This window comes from Bradysia coprophila (assembly GCF_014529535.1).
Source record: "Bradysia coprophila strain Holo2 chromosome IV unlocalized genomic scaffold, BU_Bcop_v1 contig_5, whole genome shotgun sequence".
NCBI classification, from domain to species: Eukaryota; Metazoa; Arthropoda; class Insecta; order Diptera; family Sciaridae; genus Bradysia; species Bradysia coprophila.
This window is the reverse complement of record NW_023503374.1, coordinates 5,509,625-5,525,171: the sequence shown is the minus strand read 5'-3', so window position 1 is coordinate 5,525,171 and position 15,547 is coordinate 5,509,625. Positions and strand designations below refer to the sequence as shown.

At 38.9% G+C, this 15,547-nt stretch overlaps 2 protein-coding genes across 2 annotated transcripts; one reads left to right on the top strand and one right to left on the bottom strand.

The window, feature by feature from the left end:
- Nucleotides 1-2,113: 2,113 nt before the first annotated feature.
- Nucleotides 2,114-4,759, bottom strand: LOC119071864 (zinc finger protein 431-like). The gene is made up of 2 exons (XM_037176926.1): nt 4,213-4,759; nt 2,114-3,244 (listed from the first exon to the last, which is right to left on the bottom strand). The coding sequence occupies exons 1-2, from the start codon at nt 4,447-4,449 to the stop codon at nt 2,537-2,539; spliced, it is 945 nt and encodes a 314-aa protein (XP_037032821.1). The 5' UTR covers nt 4,450-4,759; the 3' UTR covers nt 2,114-2,536.
- A 3,583-nt stretch (nt 4,760-8,342) lies between these two features.
- LOC119071862 (probable helicase with zinc finger domain) lies at nt 8,343-15,163 on the top strand. The gene is made up of 5 exons (XM_037176924.1): nt 8,343-8,465; nt 8,581-9,515; nt 9,717-11,533; nt 11,592-13,623; nt 13,692-15,163. Exons 2-5 carry the CDS (start codon nt 8,741-8,743, stop codon nt 14,729-14,731), a joined length of 5,664 nt encoding a protein of 1,887 aa, XP_037032819.1. The 5' UTR covers nt 8,343-8,465; nt 8,581-8,740; the 3' UTR covers nt 14,732-15,163.
- Nucleotides 15,164-15,547: the final 384 nt, after the last annotated feature.

The window sequence follows — 15,547 nt, the reverse complement described above, 5'->3', positions numbered from 1 at the left end:
TTCAGTTTTCGGATGCACAAAATATTTTCTCAAAATTTGTAGGGCTTGGTGTAGGACAATAGTCTAATTATTTCTCTCTAACAACTATGCGATTTTATTTAAAAATTTTGGGAAAAGCCAATACCATCTACATGCTATACCATCGGGGGCGAATACCACCGAATATATTGCGGATAGACTCAATTCCAAGAAAGTTTTCCAGTGTTCAATGTCATCGATGGAACTATTGTAATAACCAAGAGCATGTAGCAAAGTTCTCTACACTTGCATCCATCGACAGCCGAGCAAAGCCAGAAATATCGTTCGGCAGAATGTCATTCAGGTAAATATTTTGTTGATGACAACTGGCCAATGTCAGGAGTTGCGTAGTATAGCCATCGAATTAACCTCTTATAGACGGAAAGCATATGGCCAGTATTATTATCGGGTCTATTACTTCCATTGATCAAAGTATTTTTGGATCGGTTGATTTCAAATCTTGTACTTCAATTTTTTTTAACATGCATTTTACTATATAACGGACCATATTACACAGTGATTGTCATTATTTTGGTCGTCATTATTGATAACAGATGAGCCGAACATTCATTCGACCGCCTCACGCTTTGCTTCAGATGTTGCGGCTCTTTCATCCGACGCATTCTTTTTCAGTTGTACTTTTTTCAACTGGGTGAAAATGGAAACCTACAATTTGTTGAAATGACCTTACTACCTAAAAAGTCTCCTGTCTCTCAAGAAGAGGCATCGGTGGTTTGCTGAAAAGCATACAGGGCGATTTTTAAATACTGGATTTTAGTTCACCCTTGATGATATCTTTCCATCAGAATCCTTTCTGAAAAATTTTTACAAAACGTTTTTTTTTTACAAGAAATAAAGCGTTTACAAAATATAAAATATCTCGTTCATATTTTCCGACGTATCGAATGTAGCCATTACACTCGCAGCATTGTTTCTTTGAATGGCTAAACTTATCCGTTGTTTTAGATACGTCTTTGATTTTCTTTCTCCCGTTGCTTGTGATATTTTTTTGCCTAGTTTGTTGATAAAATCTATCGCCTCTAAACACCATACCCCCAAAGTTTCCACAGCAAATGGAAGGATCAAGAAGTTCTGCTCCAGTAGTCCTTTGTATTTTCGATGTTTATTTTTTGCTGCTAATTCTGCGACCGACCCACTTTTGGAAGATGACATATTGAAAAATGTACGACCTCAATACATTTGGTTGTAGTAGTTTGACCGGCTCTGAGAAACGTGAGCAGTTAATGAAAATTTCGTTAAACGCTCACTTCTCTCAGAGCATGGTCAAACGACTGCAACCCAATGTAATTTCAGTTAAAAGCTAACACATTCGTGGTCGGAATTGCGGTCGTAGATTTTGAAAAAGGATTCTGATGGAAAGATATCATCAAAAATGAAATATGAGGCACACAAATGTAGGCTACAATTTTAGCTAAGTACCGGTGAGTCAATTCGACAAAACTTCGAACAGCTTATATGGAATCGGGATTCAAATCAATTTCTTTAAAATTTGATGGGTTGAGATACATTGTGAAAAATCAACTCCATTTCTATCTGGGACGGTGGGTATGGTCGAGTGGGGTGTCAATGGATAGCGCTTGAAGTAAGCTACAATACTCCGGGTTAGAGTTTCCTGCAACTAACTTTCCCAGCCGCCCAGAGCACTTCAAGAATTTCGGTTTTTTCGAGGCTTTTCACTTGTTGCGGCGGCTGGGTGGGCCGAACATCGACGTTTGTTGGTCAATAATATTCAGCTCATTGACCTTCATAAACGTACAAAATTTGACATTATTCACATTTCGCATGTTGAAGTAATTGATAAAAAACGATTTTCGCGGCCACTTCGGAGAAAAACTTTCTAAGGGCCATGACAGCCCAACAAAAAATTTTCGGGAAAAAAGTTGTTCCACGATATTCTCAGAATTGAACGACGATTCATTTGAGCCATAGCTCGATCGGATCGCTGTCGGCTTGAATCCCGACTGTTCGAAGTTTTGGCGAATTCACTTTTAAAGATTTTTTTTTATCTGGGCATACATCATTCATAGAAATGCTATTGATTCAGTGCGTGAGCTTTACATAAAACAAAATTGGGTTTGCGTGTACATTTTCTTTATTTTCTTTCATATTAAATCTAATAATTTCATCCTTTTTTCATTATCCATATATATGGTGCGCTTTAGTCGGACCTTCCACATTTGCGAACAATCAACAAAATCGATTGATCAATTTTCAAAAAGCAGCCAGACTAAGATTCGTCCAGTTCATTCCATTAACCCTTCGTGTTATCCAGACACCAAATAAAATAAAAAATTGGAAGAATGGAATTTCATTTCCGATTTCTGCCTGTGTTCATCATAACGTTCTTGAGCGAAACATTCGAGAGCAATGAAACCTAGGAAGGTATAGTTTTGGTACACGAAGACCAGTGGTGACACTCGATCTCATTGTTTTTTCTTAAAAAAATTTAAATCTATCTATGAGACTAGAAAAACAAAAACGATTCCACTTCAACAGTCTAATCGAACGGGAAGCATGTCGCTGATGCTGTGGTGCTTTTAACACAATTGTCATCACATTTCTTATGCTTCAATAAAATCGACAAATGTATGAAACCGGTCGAACAAATGTCGCAAGTATAAGGCTTTTTCAACGTATGCCGAAACGAATGGGAGAGCCATAAATTGTTGTTTTCAAAGACTTTTTTACACTGGTAGCAAGTGGTCTGCATTCCTTTGCCGTGACACGAGTGCTCATGCTTAATTAGAGACGGCAGCGACGAAAAGGATCGTTCACATATGTCGCATTTGTAGAAATGATTCAACGTATGACTGATGACATGATTCTTCAAGTATTTCGGATATGGTAAGATTTTATCACACAATTCGCAAATGTAACTAAACGTTTTCCCGTTGTGGTCCTGGATGTGTTCGTCCAAAATTTTTAGATCTGTTGATGCTTCGTTACAAAACGGGCACTTATAGTATGTCTGCATGTTGTGGAAGACGTTTTGAATGTTGTACCACTGGCTCTCGTCAGTTACACTGGTGCCATTCGGTTGGCGGGATCCGTTCAGAAATTTTACTTTATGTATGCCGATGAAGTTGTGACGATTCAGCTGGTACGATCGCAGAAAAATTTGACCGCATATCTCACAGGTGTACGTTTTCTTTCGTTTGCCATTGTATTCTGTAGATTTGGAGTCGCTTTGGCTTAGTTGTTCCTCCTGAAATTAACAGAATTTCTTTGAATACAAATCACAGTAGGGAAACAGAATCAAAGTACGGTGATTAGCAGCACTTGACGATTTTCGAAAATTTCAGTAGGAACTCAGACATGTAACAGTGTAGCTGCTCCTAATCGATAAACAGTTGTAGACTCACTCATCCTATTGGTGATGGAACAATAAGACTCTCTAATTACCACACTCGACTCAAAGTCAAGTGGAATTCCTCCACGAAACTAATTACAGGTGTTACATGTACTTTCGCAAGTCACTGACGTATCTTACAGATTTGTAAAATCTTGATCATCCATCGGTCGTGAAGTTATTTGATATTGATTCGGTGTTCAAAATAGTTTTACCGAGCTGGAAGACTATTGTATTCGAAGGATACTATCTGTATCTACCGGCACAAAAGTCTCATTGACAACGTAGCTACTATGAAAACTTGGCTTTTCACCAATTTTATCGTATCGAATCTTCCCAGAAATTTGGAAGAACTGAGCAATTCTAGAGTTTCTAAAGAAACGGAGTAAACTAAGAAATTATTCTCGTTGATCACACTGCTAATGGAACCTTGACAACATTGTAACCACTGGCTGCACTTTGTAAATACAAATGCTCCAAGGACATTGTAGAATGAATTGAAATAAAATTTTCCTCCTCATCTACGTAATTAGCCATTTACGCTGTTCGGATGGCGTTATACGGATCATGTGTTCTCGACAACGACGACAAAAATATGCGATGAACAATACATAACATCGTCTTATAAAAGCATTAACAAACGAAGCAAAAGATTTCATTTCAATTTGTCGGAAATTCTTAGATCGAAACAAGTTAGCGATTCGATAACTGTTCCAATACTTGCAGTCTGTGAGAAGATAATAATATTTTCACACTACCATTCTACAATAATCCAAAATGTAGGCCGGATACGTGTGATAAATCAATTAAGAAACTCAACTTACGCTAATTAATGTCGGCTCGGAGGAAAAATCACCATTCTCTTGATTTCCGTGCAGGTCGATTCCATTTCCATCGATGCCGGTAAAATCATTTCCAACAAGGTCTGGCTGTTCGATTATTACGTCTGACGAATCATGATCGTATCCCTGGTTTTCATCATTGATTCCATTGTCGTTGAAGCTGTGGAAAACATTGACAACAAATTGTGTTGGCTCGGCCTTTATTTCCAAGGGATCCATAGTCTTTTTCGGTTTCAATTTTCACTGATTTTTTACAACTAAATTATCACAAAAATTATGGTCCGTTACTTGTCACAACAGGAAAATGATTTATTTTAACGAAAATTGGGTTTTTCCTATTTTGTGCTATGCACTTCTTCAATAAATTCAGAAAAACAACATCGTTCAATCACAAAAAAATTCATTTTAAAATATTATCTGACTGTCAAAAAAATAGCGCAGCGAAATACGCTCATTACTTTTTCTTCCATTGGTAAAAGTGCTTAAGTATGCTTGGTTTAAAAATTTAAAATGAAAGTCCCAAAAAGGAGTGTTTTTTAACATTCCACGGATGGCATAATGAATCGAAATTATTTCGGGTGTTTTTCAACATTACCGTTCGGCAACGGACTAAAAAATGTGTGACCAAATGAAAACCGCCTTCCATTGATATTGTCAATTATTTTACCCTACCGATATATCAAAAAAAATTAACTTATTGCTGTCTCGTGTGAAGAGGGCTAGATGAGTAACTGGTCAAAGCCAAACCACTTTGGCCTAGCACCTGAGATCTAAACAATATATTTCTTATTATTCATTCACTTAACACAAACCATAGGATTGGACTGCAACAAAATACTCCGTTGAAAAAATCATGTAAATTTTACATTGTAAAACGGAGCTAGTCTTTCGTCTAAGACGGTTTTCTTTTGGTCAGTATTATTATCGAATCTGCAACTCCTTATGTTAACAGATGACTATTTGTCCGTGAGATATATGTAAGTGCACGTCCAGAACTAATAAAATAAAAAATTTACAACGGTAAAATCAAAGAGAAAGGCGACGAATAAAACAGTAAGATGTTCGGAATTGTACTTGTACCATTGTACGCCCTTGCCCTAATTCTAAGTTATTCTCATAAGTAATCTATCTACTCTACTGTTATACTGTAAATGATATCAGCATCAGCAGTGAGTCTACTTGGAAACCGATACTGGGAAACACAGAATAAAAGCGCAGTCAGAATTCACTTATTGGTAGGGTCAGTGTAATATTTAGTTCAAAATGGATTTTTAATTCTATGATGGGTAAACGTAGACATAATTAACAAATTAACCTGTCAAATACAGACGGCAAGCAAATTAACAGTTTTACTATTCAAACTATTATACTTCATTTGATCTAAGATTTTCAGATATTGATCTCAGAAATCTTTTACTTCATTTGTTTTGAATATGATTTTTGCTATATAAGACCTCATCAGTCAGAGCTTGTCATTTATTTTTGCTGTAGTTGTAGATAACAGATGACAGCCGTATGTAACAGGTTAGTGGCTTACTTTGCATAGCTGATGGTTCTTTAATTTCTTCTTCTCGCGGCGTTTTATAATTTGGATTGGGTCGTACATTGTACTACAATACATTATATTGCTTGAGCGAATCTAATATTTACAAAAATATCAAAATAATTTCAAACAAATCTTTCAGCTGGCTGCTGTACCTTTGCATACAAAAATTTTATCCTTTTAGTATGGTTGATTCGAGAAATTACCTAAAATCAACGCATTTCAAGCATGAGTGGTACTCTAAAATTGAGAGTCTAAATAGGGTATACTAAAACTTGACTGTACGTCCCGTCACACAACTGTTAAACACTGAAAAAAAAAAATCATACAAAATAGTACAGGGATTCCAGCAGTACTCTATTTGACAGATATCGACTATGATCACTTTTGCATGAAGTGCGTAAAATCAATGATCCAGATAACTAATTGCTAATATGTGAAGCGAATTGCTAATATGTGCGTGCAAGCAAATCTCAAAAGAAGAGACTGGAAATAGTACAAAATAAAGCACATCGCATCATGACCGGCGGTATTAAGACGACGCCAATCGATGCAATGGAAATATTTAGTGACCTTAAGCCGATTGAATATTTATGTGACGAAGCTGCCCTGGAAGTTGTTTGAAAGACTGCGTAGAATCCCAAACTGTCTCTGGAATTATGTTAAACCTGTGGAAAACGTGCTGCGGTTGAAAATGTCATTCTTCTATATAATAAGAGATCTATACACAAAATATTAAATAATTCTGGAGCCAAAAGTCAGACGGTTTACATTGAAAAAGAAGAGAAAGACGAACATGAAAAAATTCAAAATAGCAAAAAGTTAAATAAGAATATTGCTTTACACTCGCCAAACCAACACTGAATATCATGCGTCAAAAGTTATCGGAAACCACACTTTTTTAGTTCTCTCTCAACAGACCTGGCAAACAGGTCTAGGGATCCAGGCGATGTTTTCCTTAATGGTGGAGTTTGTTTATGTTATTCGTCAAAGAGAGAAATTTGATACGAAGGCGGAGCTCTAGAAGCCACTGGCTTATTATCCCCTCTTGTCGTCAGGCAAAGAGCTGTATAAGTATCAGTATAAGAAACTCTATATTTCGTATCCGATTTTGAAAATTCTTTTTTTCCCGTTTAGTAATGTCAAAAGACAGGCTAAGTTCGAAGATGGGTGATTTTGGGTCGACCGCTCCCGAACTGTGGCCCAATAAGTGCCTTAGGGTTTTTCGAAGATATTTCAGGACATTAAAACGCTTAAAAGTGTTACGTCAAATGAAAGGTATTTACAATACCGATCGACAAAAAAACGTTTATAGAAATCGGATCACCGACTCGTGAGTTAGAACTCTTGGGGTTAACCGGGTACAGGGTTCCAAGCAGTTTTTGCTTAACAATCAGAGAAAAAAAGTTTATCAAATTAGGTTCACCGGAGCGTGAGCTAGGTCTCTTGGAGTGAGCTCTTATCCGGCTACTCGGCCGAACTTGGAGTATTTTGTCAATATCTCGAGTAAATTTTGACCCAATTTCATGAATTTCTTTTTGTTTGAAAAGTGTTAACGAATGTAAATCGTCGGTACTATTTGTTGTCTCCTAACAAAATGGCTGCCGGCGGCCATATTGTATTTTAGTAAAAGGGATATAAACTGGGGAAAATTGTACTTAGAGAGTTTCTGTTAACATAGAAGTAATTGGTTATGTGTGTGGGGTGTTTCAGGCATTACGTATGAGGACATCTATATGACTATATATAACTATATACAGCTATATTGAGCTATATACAGCCATATTGAGCTATATACAGCCATATTGAGCTATATACAGCCATATTGCGCAAAATACAGCTATATTGCGCAAAATACAGCTATATTGCGCAAAATACAGCTATATTGCGCAAAATACAGCTATATTGAGCTATATAAAGCCATATTGAGCTATATACAGCCATATTGAGCTATATACAGCTATATTGAGCTATATACACCTATATTGAGCTATATACACCTATATTAACCTATATACAGCCATATTGAGCTCATATAGAGCTATATACAGTCATATATAGCTATATACAGTCAGATAGAGCAATATTACAGGATATTCATCTGTGAATTGTTTATTTATAGTAAAATGTAGGTAAATATATCGGTATATAGCTGTCTAAATATGAATTTATGAAATTTGACTTCGTATCGGGCTGTCGATGTTGCCTCCGGCAATTTATTTGTATATGATAACAAGGCAAAGAGTGGATAATGTAACTGATTTTAAAGGGAGAATAGCTTTTCTAGTAGAGAAGAGTATGAAGTAGGAGAAATAAAGAATTTCACATTAAGGCCTTTCGATAGGAATAGGTTTTTCGTACGGGTCGGCGTTAGCTATGTGTAACGAAACGATTTCAATAAAATAGCATTAGACACAAAAAAAAGATAACGTCAAATTATTGTCGATTAAGCAAAAAAGCTACATCAACAAAAACATTCAAATTTATGAGCATCCTTCCATGCAGCGCATTCTGGTACAATTTATTCCACTGAACTGCAAAGCGTCTACACACTGTGCATAATAATCTCCACTTTCATCTGTATCTGTATGTATAAATTGTAGACTAAATATTTTTTGTCAATCCGCGAAAATCGTCGTAAAAAAATGTAATTTCCAAAAAAGATATGTTATCCCATGGATTATATTCCACGGTATGCCCATTGTTACATTGCTCCGAATGCATTTAAATAAAAATTTCAATTGCATAACGCCAAATGATCCTGGAAATATGTGTTTATATTTACATTTTGACGTTTTCGGTTTCAGTGTGTATTTCGATCTCCGATCAAACAATAACCTCCAAACTCAGTAATTACTTGGGGACCCACGATCCGTAGCATAAAGAAAAACTCACAATTCACATCAACGGGAAATCCGCGATCGACAGAGCAAATCAATAAGCAGAATTACACAACTTGCCGATGCAATGGCAGATAGAGAAAACATAGCGCACGACTTAGTGCGGCAAAAGGACTATACGAATGCAATACATGAATACGATTCAATTATCAGTTCAGCCACAACAAATTTCAAAACGCCAAAGGATCAAATTATTGGTTGTTTGTATGGCCGAACGGAATGTTACTTACAATTGAAAAACTACGATGCGGCTGTGGCTGACTGTAAGCGTTTACTGAAGGTATCTACGAATGCCGAGCTTACCGATGTGAGCAGTACGAAATTTCGCATTAGAATAAGGCTAGTTCACGCTCTGTACAAACTGAAACGTTTTCAAGAAGCCGACACGGCGTTGCGTGAATGGATTAGTTGTCCGTTGGGTGCGGATGTGCTGAAATTTTTAGACCGTTACAAAACAGTGATACAAATGTTGAGCAGCCACAAAAGTAATGCAAAATCAACCATTCAACGGCTTGATGATGAATTGGCTACGATCGACAACAAACTGGAAACATGGGCCACTCACAACCTTCCACAGGACAAATTTAGTCGTATCATCAAACAGTTTCCAACCAATAATCATACAACAAATAAAAAAGGACTCGCCTCCGAGTCCAAGTCGAAGGATAAATTAGACAACCAATTGCACAAGAATGTGGAACAAGTTTCCAACCTAACAATCAACGGTGATGACAGTGATGTGATAACGTGTACATATTGTGCGGTAAACTTTGCAGATAGAACCGAGCTGCGAGCTCATTGCCAAACGGAAAGTCATCAAAATGTTATCATGTCCGATGAAGGTAGTTTCAATTTCGATGTCATCCGCTTCCTCGGGGACTATTTTTTAAGAAAATGACGTGCCAAAATTTCCTTAAATTTTTCCTTTCTTCCGAGGAAAATTTATGGCGAAAATTTCCTTAAAAGTAGTTCAGTTACCCAGCCCATCCTGCTTCTTTGTCGTTCATATTGCAAAGTCTAATGATTGTAATTTCGTCACATAGGTCGCGACTGGAAATGGAGGCCTCCGCCTCGTGGTTACACTGCCGATTCCTACAACTTGTGCGAAAGTTTCAGCGACAACTCAGTCTGTCACTATGGCAATCAATGTGTCGAAGCCCATGGTAGCGAAGAACTTAACGAATGGAAGGAACGACTTGAGTACAGAAAAATGCGATTACAGCGAGCATGTGAAAAGGAACTGTACGGCAAGAGTTACACCGAGCAAATACTGGAAAGATGGATATCAGCGCCGAGTCCTGACAAAATAATGAAAGAGAAAATCGATGGCGTCGATGAGACCTGTTCCAATGAATTAGTAACGACGGTTTCGTCGAAGGTGTCGAAGCGTGACTGGACGTTTGTGTTCAAAACGCGTTTCCCGTTAAAGGCTGTTGCTCTTCTCCAGGATGCCCATCGAAATCATTTTGTGCTGAAGCAAGTCTTTCCTGCCGAACCGAGACAGTCCAAACGAGGACAAACATCGAGTAATAAAGTGGTTGAGGCTGAATTGTCATCTGACCAGGAATGGGTTGTTCAAAATACCGACTCCCGATTTACAGAAACAGATTTTTCACCCATGCTCGAACACAGAGTGAAAGTGGTTTTTTCAACCGACATTTATGGTACCTTCAGGCAAGCAGTTGTCTTCGACTTCGGCACCGAACCAGTTTTAGTGAAACATTTGTGCGTGGATGTGATTCCTGTCGATTCGGCGGATAAAATTCAAGAAATCAGAAAGGAAATGGTTATATCCACGTCGAAGCGATGGGATAAAGAAAATTCGATCATTGCACCATTTGAGACCATTCTAGGACCTCACTTAGCCACACCTGAACATTTAGCCGATGAAGAACGTGAAAAGGATTTGCTGGAACGTTACCCATGTCCTCGAGCGTCGACATTCACGCTAACACAATCGACAATTACTGAAAAGAAATTGACGAAGAACAACTATCGGTCACGGATGCATGAATTGCTCTATGTCGAAGAAATAGCACGGTACGAGCAAGTCGCCAGATACAACCTAACCACGAACCTACGAATCACGTCTAACTACTTATTGACTCCAAGTGGTATGGCAACCAGCACAGCAAAGTATTCGCATTCTGGGGAACTATTTGCCATGATGTCACTAGGAAAGGATGTGTCTGAGGACACATCCGCTGGTCGTTTAATTTTAAACAATTGTACGAGTGTCTACTTAGCTAATTCAGACTACACACCGTCGTCTGATGATGAAAAACGACATGTTTACGAAGCAGAAATCGAGGACAAGGGCAAAACCGTGATTTATTTAAAACTGTCGGCCCGCTGCGTTTCTGAACTTAAACTGGCTAGTGATATGGAATACTCGGCTGACATCCAATTTCAGTTGAATCGACTATCGTACTGTGAATGGCATCAGGCGCTCGACAAAATAGCCGACTTTCGAATGATCTTCCCCGAAATTTTTCTGGAGCCAAGTATTCCGTGGACGCCGAAAAAGCAATGGGCCGATATGATTGATCCCAAATTGAATTCAAAGCAAAAAGAGGCAGTACTGGCTGTGACGACACCATCTCATATGCCACTACCACCGATTTTGTTGATTGGTCCATTCGGAACGGGCAAGACATATACACTGGCGAGTTCTATCAAGCAGCTGCTGTTACAAGACGATTCGAGAATATTGATATGCACGCACTCGAATTCAGCGGCTGACTTATACATTAAAGACTATTTGCATCCATGGGTCGAGGATGGCTGTGAGGAGGCGCGACCTTTGCGAGTGTACTATCATAAACGATGGGTTGCAACGGTCAATACGATTGTACAGAAGGTCAGTGACCCTTTTCATTGTTCGATGACTAAACTTCTTAACATTTTTGTTGTTTCAGTATTGCTTAATTGAGCTGGCTGGAAATGTTCGTAACTTTCGCAGACCGTCAAAAGAAGACATTATGAAATATCGCATTGTGGTTGTAACCCTCAACATTTCCATGGAACTGGCATCGTTAGAGTTACCGAAAGGTTATTTCACTCACATATTCCTTGACGAAGCTGCTCAAGCGATGGAATGTGAAGCAATCATGCCGTTGGCATTAGCTGGTGATACAACACGAATAGTACTTGCTGGTGATCACATGCAAATGAGTCCCGAACTATTTTCCAACTTTGCTAAGGAAAGAAAACTGCATATTTCACTGTTGGAGCGACTGTATGATCACTATCCGTCGGATTTTCCGTGCAAAATTTTGTTATGCGAAAATTACCGAGCCCATGAAGCAATCACAAAATTTACGTCTGAGTTGTTCTACGATCAGAAGCTGATTGCGTCCGGGAAACAACCGAAACACGACAAATTTTATCCGTTAACGTTCTTTACGACCAGGGGTGAAGATGTACAGGACAAGAATTCCACTGCATTTTACAATAATTCGGAAGTTTACGAAGTCGTTGAACGGGTCTGTGAATTAAAGAAGAAGTGGCCATCGGCTTGGGGTAAAATCAGTGACCAGAGCATCGGCATAATGACACCATATGCTGATCAAGTGTTTCGAATAAGATCGGAGCTCCGTAAACGTCGAATGGGTGGAATATCCGTAGAGAGAGTGCTAAATGTGCAGGGTAAACAATTCAGAGCAATTTTCTTGTCAACAGTGCGCACGCGAAGAACATGTGCCGGTGTTGGTGGAGGAAGTCAATCGGATGATATGGATTACGGATTTCTGAGTAACTCAAAGTTATTGAACACTGCGATAACTCGGGCTCAGAGTCTGGTCGCTGTGGTGGGAGATCCGCTAGCATTATGTTCAATTGGACGGTGTAGGAAAGTGTGGGAAAGATTCATTGAAATTTGCTACCAGAATAAGAGCTTGTACGGCATTACATGGAGTTTGTTGCGATCGCAGTTGGACGGAGTTGAGTTGAAGAAAACGTACGTTCTTAACCCATTGGCTCCAGAGTTCGTGCCACGAGCACACCAAGCAGAGGCTTATTTACGTGATCAACAATCTAGTTTAACCGTACAGCAACAACAACAACAGTACCAGCACCATCAACAGCAGTACCACCATCAACAATCTCAGCAATACCAGTTGCCCCTGCATCACATAGGTCATTTTCCGCCACAAAATGTATTGAATCAACAAATTAGGGCGCTCACCAATCCCCCACAAATGCCACCGTACGCGGGGCCAAATATAAACACACAGCAAAACAACTCAACGCAACAGTTTCCTTATAGTTTCTATCAAATTCAACAACAACAGGCCCATCAGCATCCTCATGCTCAGCAGCCACCGATTATTCGTGCTCCACAACAGCAACAAATTCAACAAATACAGCCACATCCTTCATCGAACCAATCCAATTTATGGGGTCCCTCGTCCTTCGGTCCAAATGCTCCGAATCCGTGGCCAAAGCCAACATCCCAAACATCCCAGCGACCACAGCAATCGACGTCACAGCAACCATTGCATTTAAATCTGTCACAGACTAGACAGCAAATTGCGTCTCTGCGTAGTCCTGGCTCCCAAAATATTCATTCACAGATGTCTTTTATGCAAAACAATAAACCACCACCTCCTTACTTAGTGCCGCAACAGCAAAATCATCTGCGCAATTTAGGCGATACAATCAGTCCTGGTTCTGCGTCATCGATGATACCTGGTCAGTTGCAGTCACAGGATCATGTATCTCCGTTAACCACAGATATGCTGGTATCGATTGCGGCTCGGGCGAATCAAGTACACCAGCAAAATGCTTACACCGCAGCGATATCGAAAAATCAGCAGCGACCGATGGACCAACAGAGTATGCATATGGACAAGGAATTACAGTTCCTTCAGAACGTGCACATTCCCGATCGTTTGATTCATCATCCACAAGCACAAATGGGAGGACTACCAATGCCTGCATCAAATCCCGGTATGAGTTAGACATAGTGACGGCATTAGCAAAAATCGTTTTTAAAATGATTCATTTCCTCTTTACAGACTTTAGCAACTTACTTCCTCCGAACATGAGCTTCTATGACATGGCAATGGAACCGAAAGAAAGTCAAGTCAACTGGTTTATGAAACTCGTCGAAACGCAAGGCTTCGATGTGGCGCAAAGGTTTGCAGACGCATTACGTCAGGTACCAACAACGATGGCACAAAACAAGTTGAATGCAAACCGAATCGAACAGGCGCTTCAACCAATGCCGAATGTCCAAGGCTACGGTCCACTGCAAGACCTAACGTTCGACTCGATGATGACAAATGCATCAATGTCTCAGACACTGCTGAGCGATTTGCTAGGAACGAAAGACTTACCATTGCATCAACAGCCTCAAAAGCCCAGTCAACATTTGTCCCAATTCCAACCGAATTCCAAACTCCATCCAATGTCTCTGGCATCGACGAATCGAAACTCGACGCTGTTGAATGAACTAGGCGGATTCAGAATGAGCGATTCCCAACATCATCATCATCAACAGCACCAGCAATCGCAGCAGCAGCAGCAACAACAACAGCCACAGCACCAGCAACCGCAGCAATCGGTGCCTTTGTACCGACGACAAGCAGGCCAACAAAACTTTGGAAGCACTGGATCGTCATCCTCCAATAACCATACAGTTGGGTCGTCAAATCCAGACTCTATAGACAGCAACATTTTCGACAATTTATTCAACCATCACGACGATCAATTTCATGGAATTTTACCGTTGCACACTCTTGGCTCCGGTCTTCAACAAAATTCGTTTCATCTCAATCTCAATCACGGTCAAAATCAACACCACCATCAACAACACCATCATCATCTCCATCAACAACAGCACCGTGACGATATGTTAAATCGACATAACAATAGTGGCACTACGACATACGCCAGCGTACTAACCCAAGGTACGAATCAAAATCTGGCCAATTTAACTAAACAACAGCAGCAGCAACAACAACAGCAACAATCTTCGAACGAAGAAAAGGATCCATTCGCTGCTATCCGCGAACTGGGTCAAAGAAGTAACGGTTATTATAATTATTTTCAGTGAATGAAAATTAGATATTAATGCTATCCAGAATATTAAAGTAGAAAACTTAATCGTAAGAAAATTCGGAAAGTTTTAATTGTAAAAATAATTTAAAAAAAAAACTTTTTCTTTATTCCGAAGGTGTATTACGCGGTTGCATCCATCAAAATATCTGTATGAAAAGAGCACGAAAATATTTTTTTCAAATGGAAAATAAATTGTGCACACGCAACCCAATCAGTCTTTGGAATAAAATTTAAGTAAAAAAAGCACTCGTAACGCAGAAAAATGTTCGAGATTAAAAAAAATTGATTAAAATCTGTTTGAAAAATCAAAAAAAGTCTTGTCTATGTTTTATTAATAAAAAAGAAAAGAAAAAGTAATAAACTAAAAATATGTATATTTAACACCGTATGCTGTAATGTAACATAAAAATAAATTTGTCACAATAAGCGCCTGGTTGGTTTTGATTTTGAGCGATATCGCACTCGGAAGATCCACATCAAAATTGACTGAAGACTTTCCGAATGAATTGTCGAATCGAGGTACTCTCTTTAATATTAGAAGTCTACAACAACGAAAAATCATCGTCGAAGAATAGACATAAATTAAAATGATTACGGCAGTAATTAGTCCGGAGGCTTATGTCATCACGTCGGATTCAAGATTTTTAATTTGTCTTTCTCTCCTAGGTGATAGAGTATAAAAAGTATGGAACTAAATATATTTCCCAGTTTCGGTTTACCGGTAGTTACAGTAATTTTACCGTTTTGTTCAAAATGAAATACTTTAATAACTCGAGAAAGAAGCGACATTTTTAATCCAACTTTTTTTTTG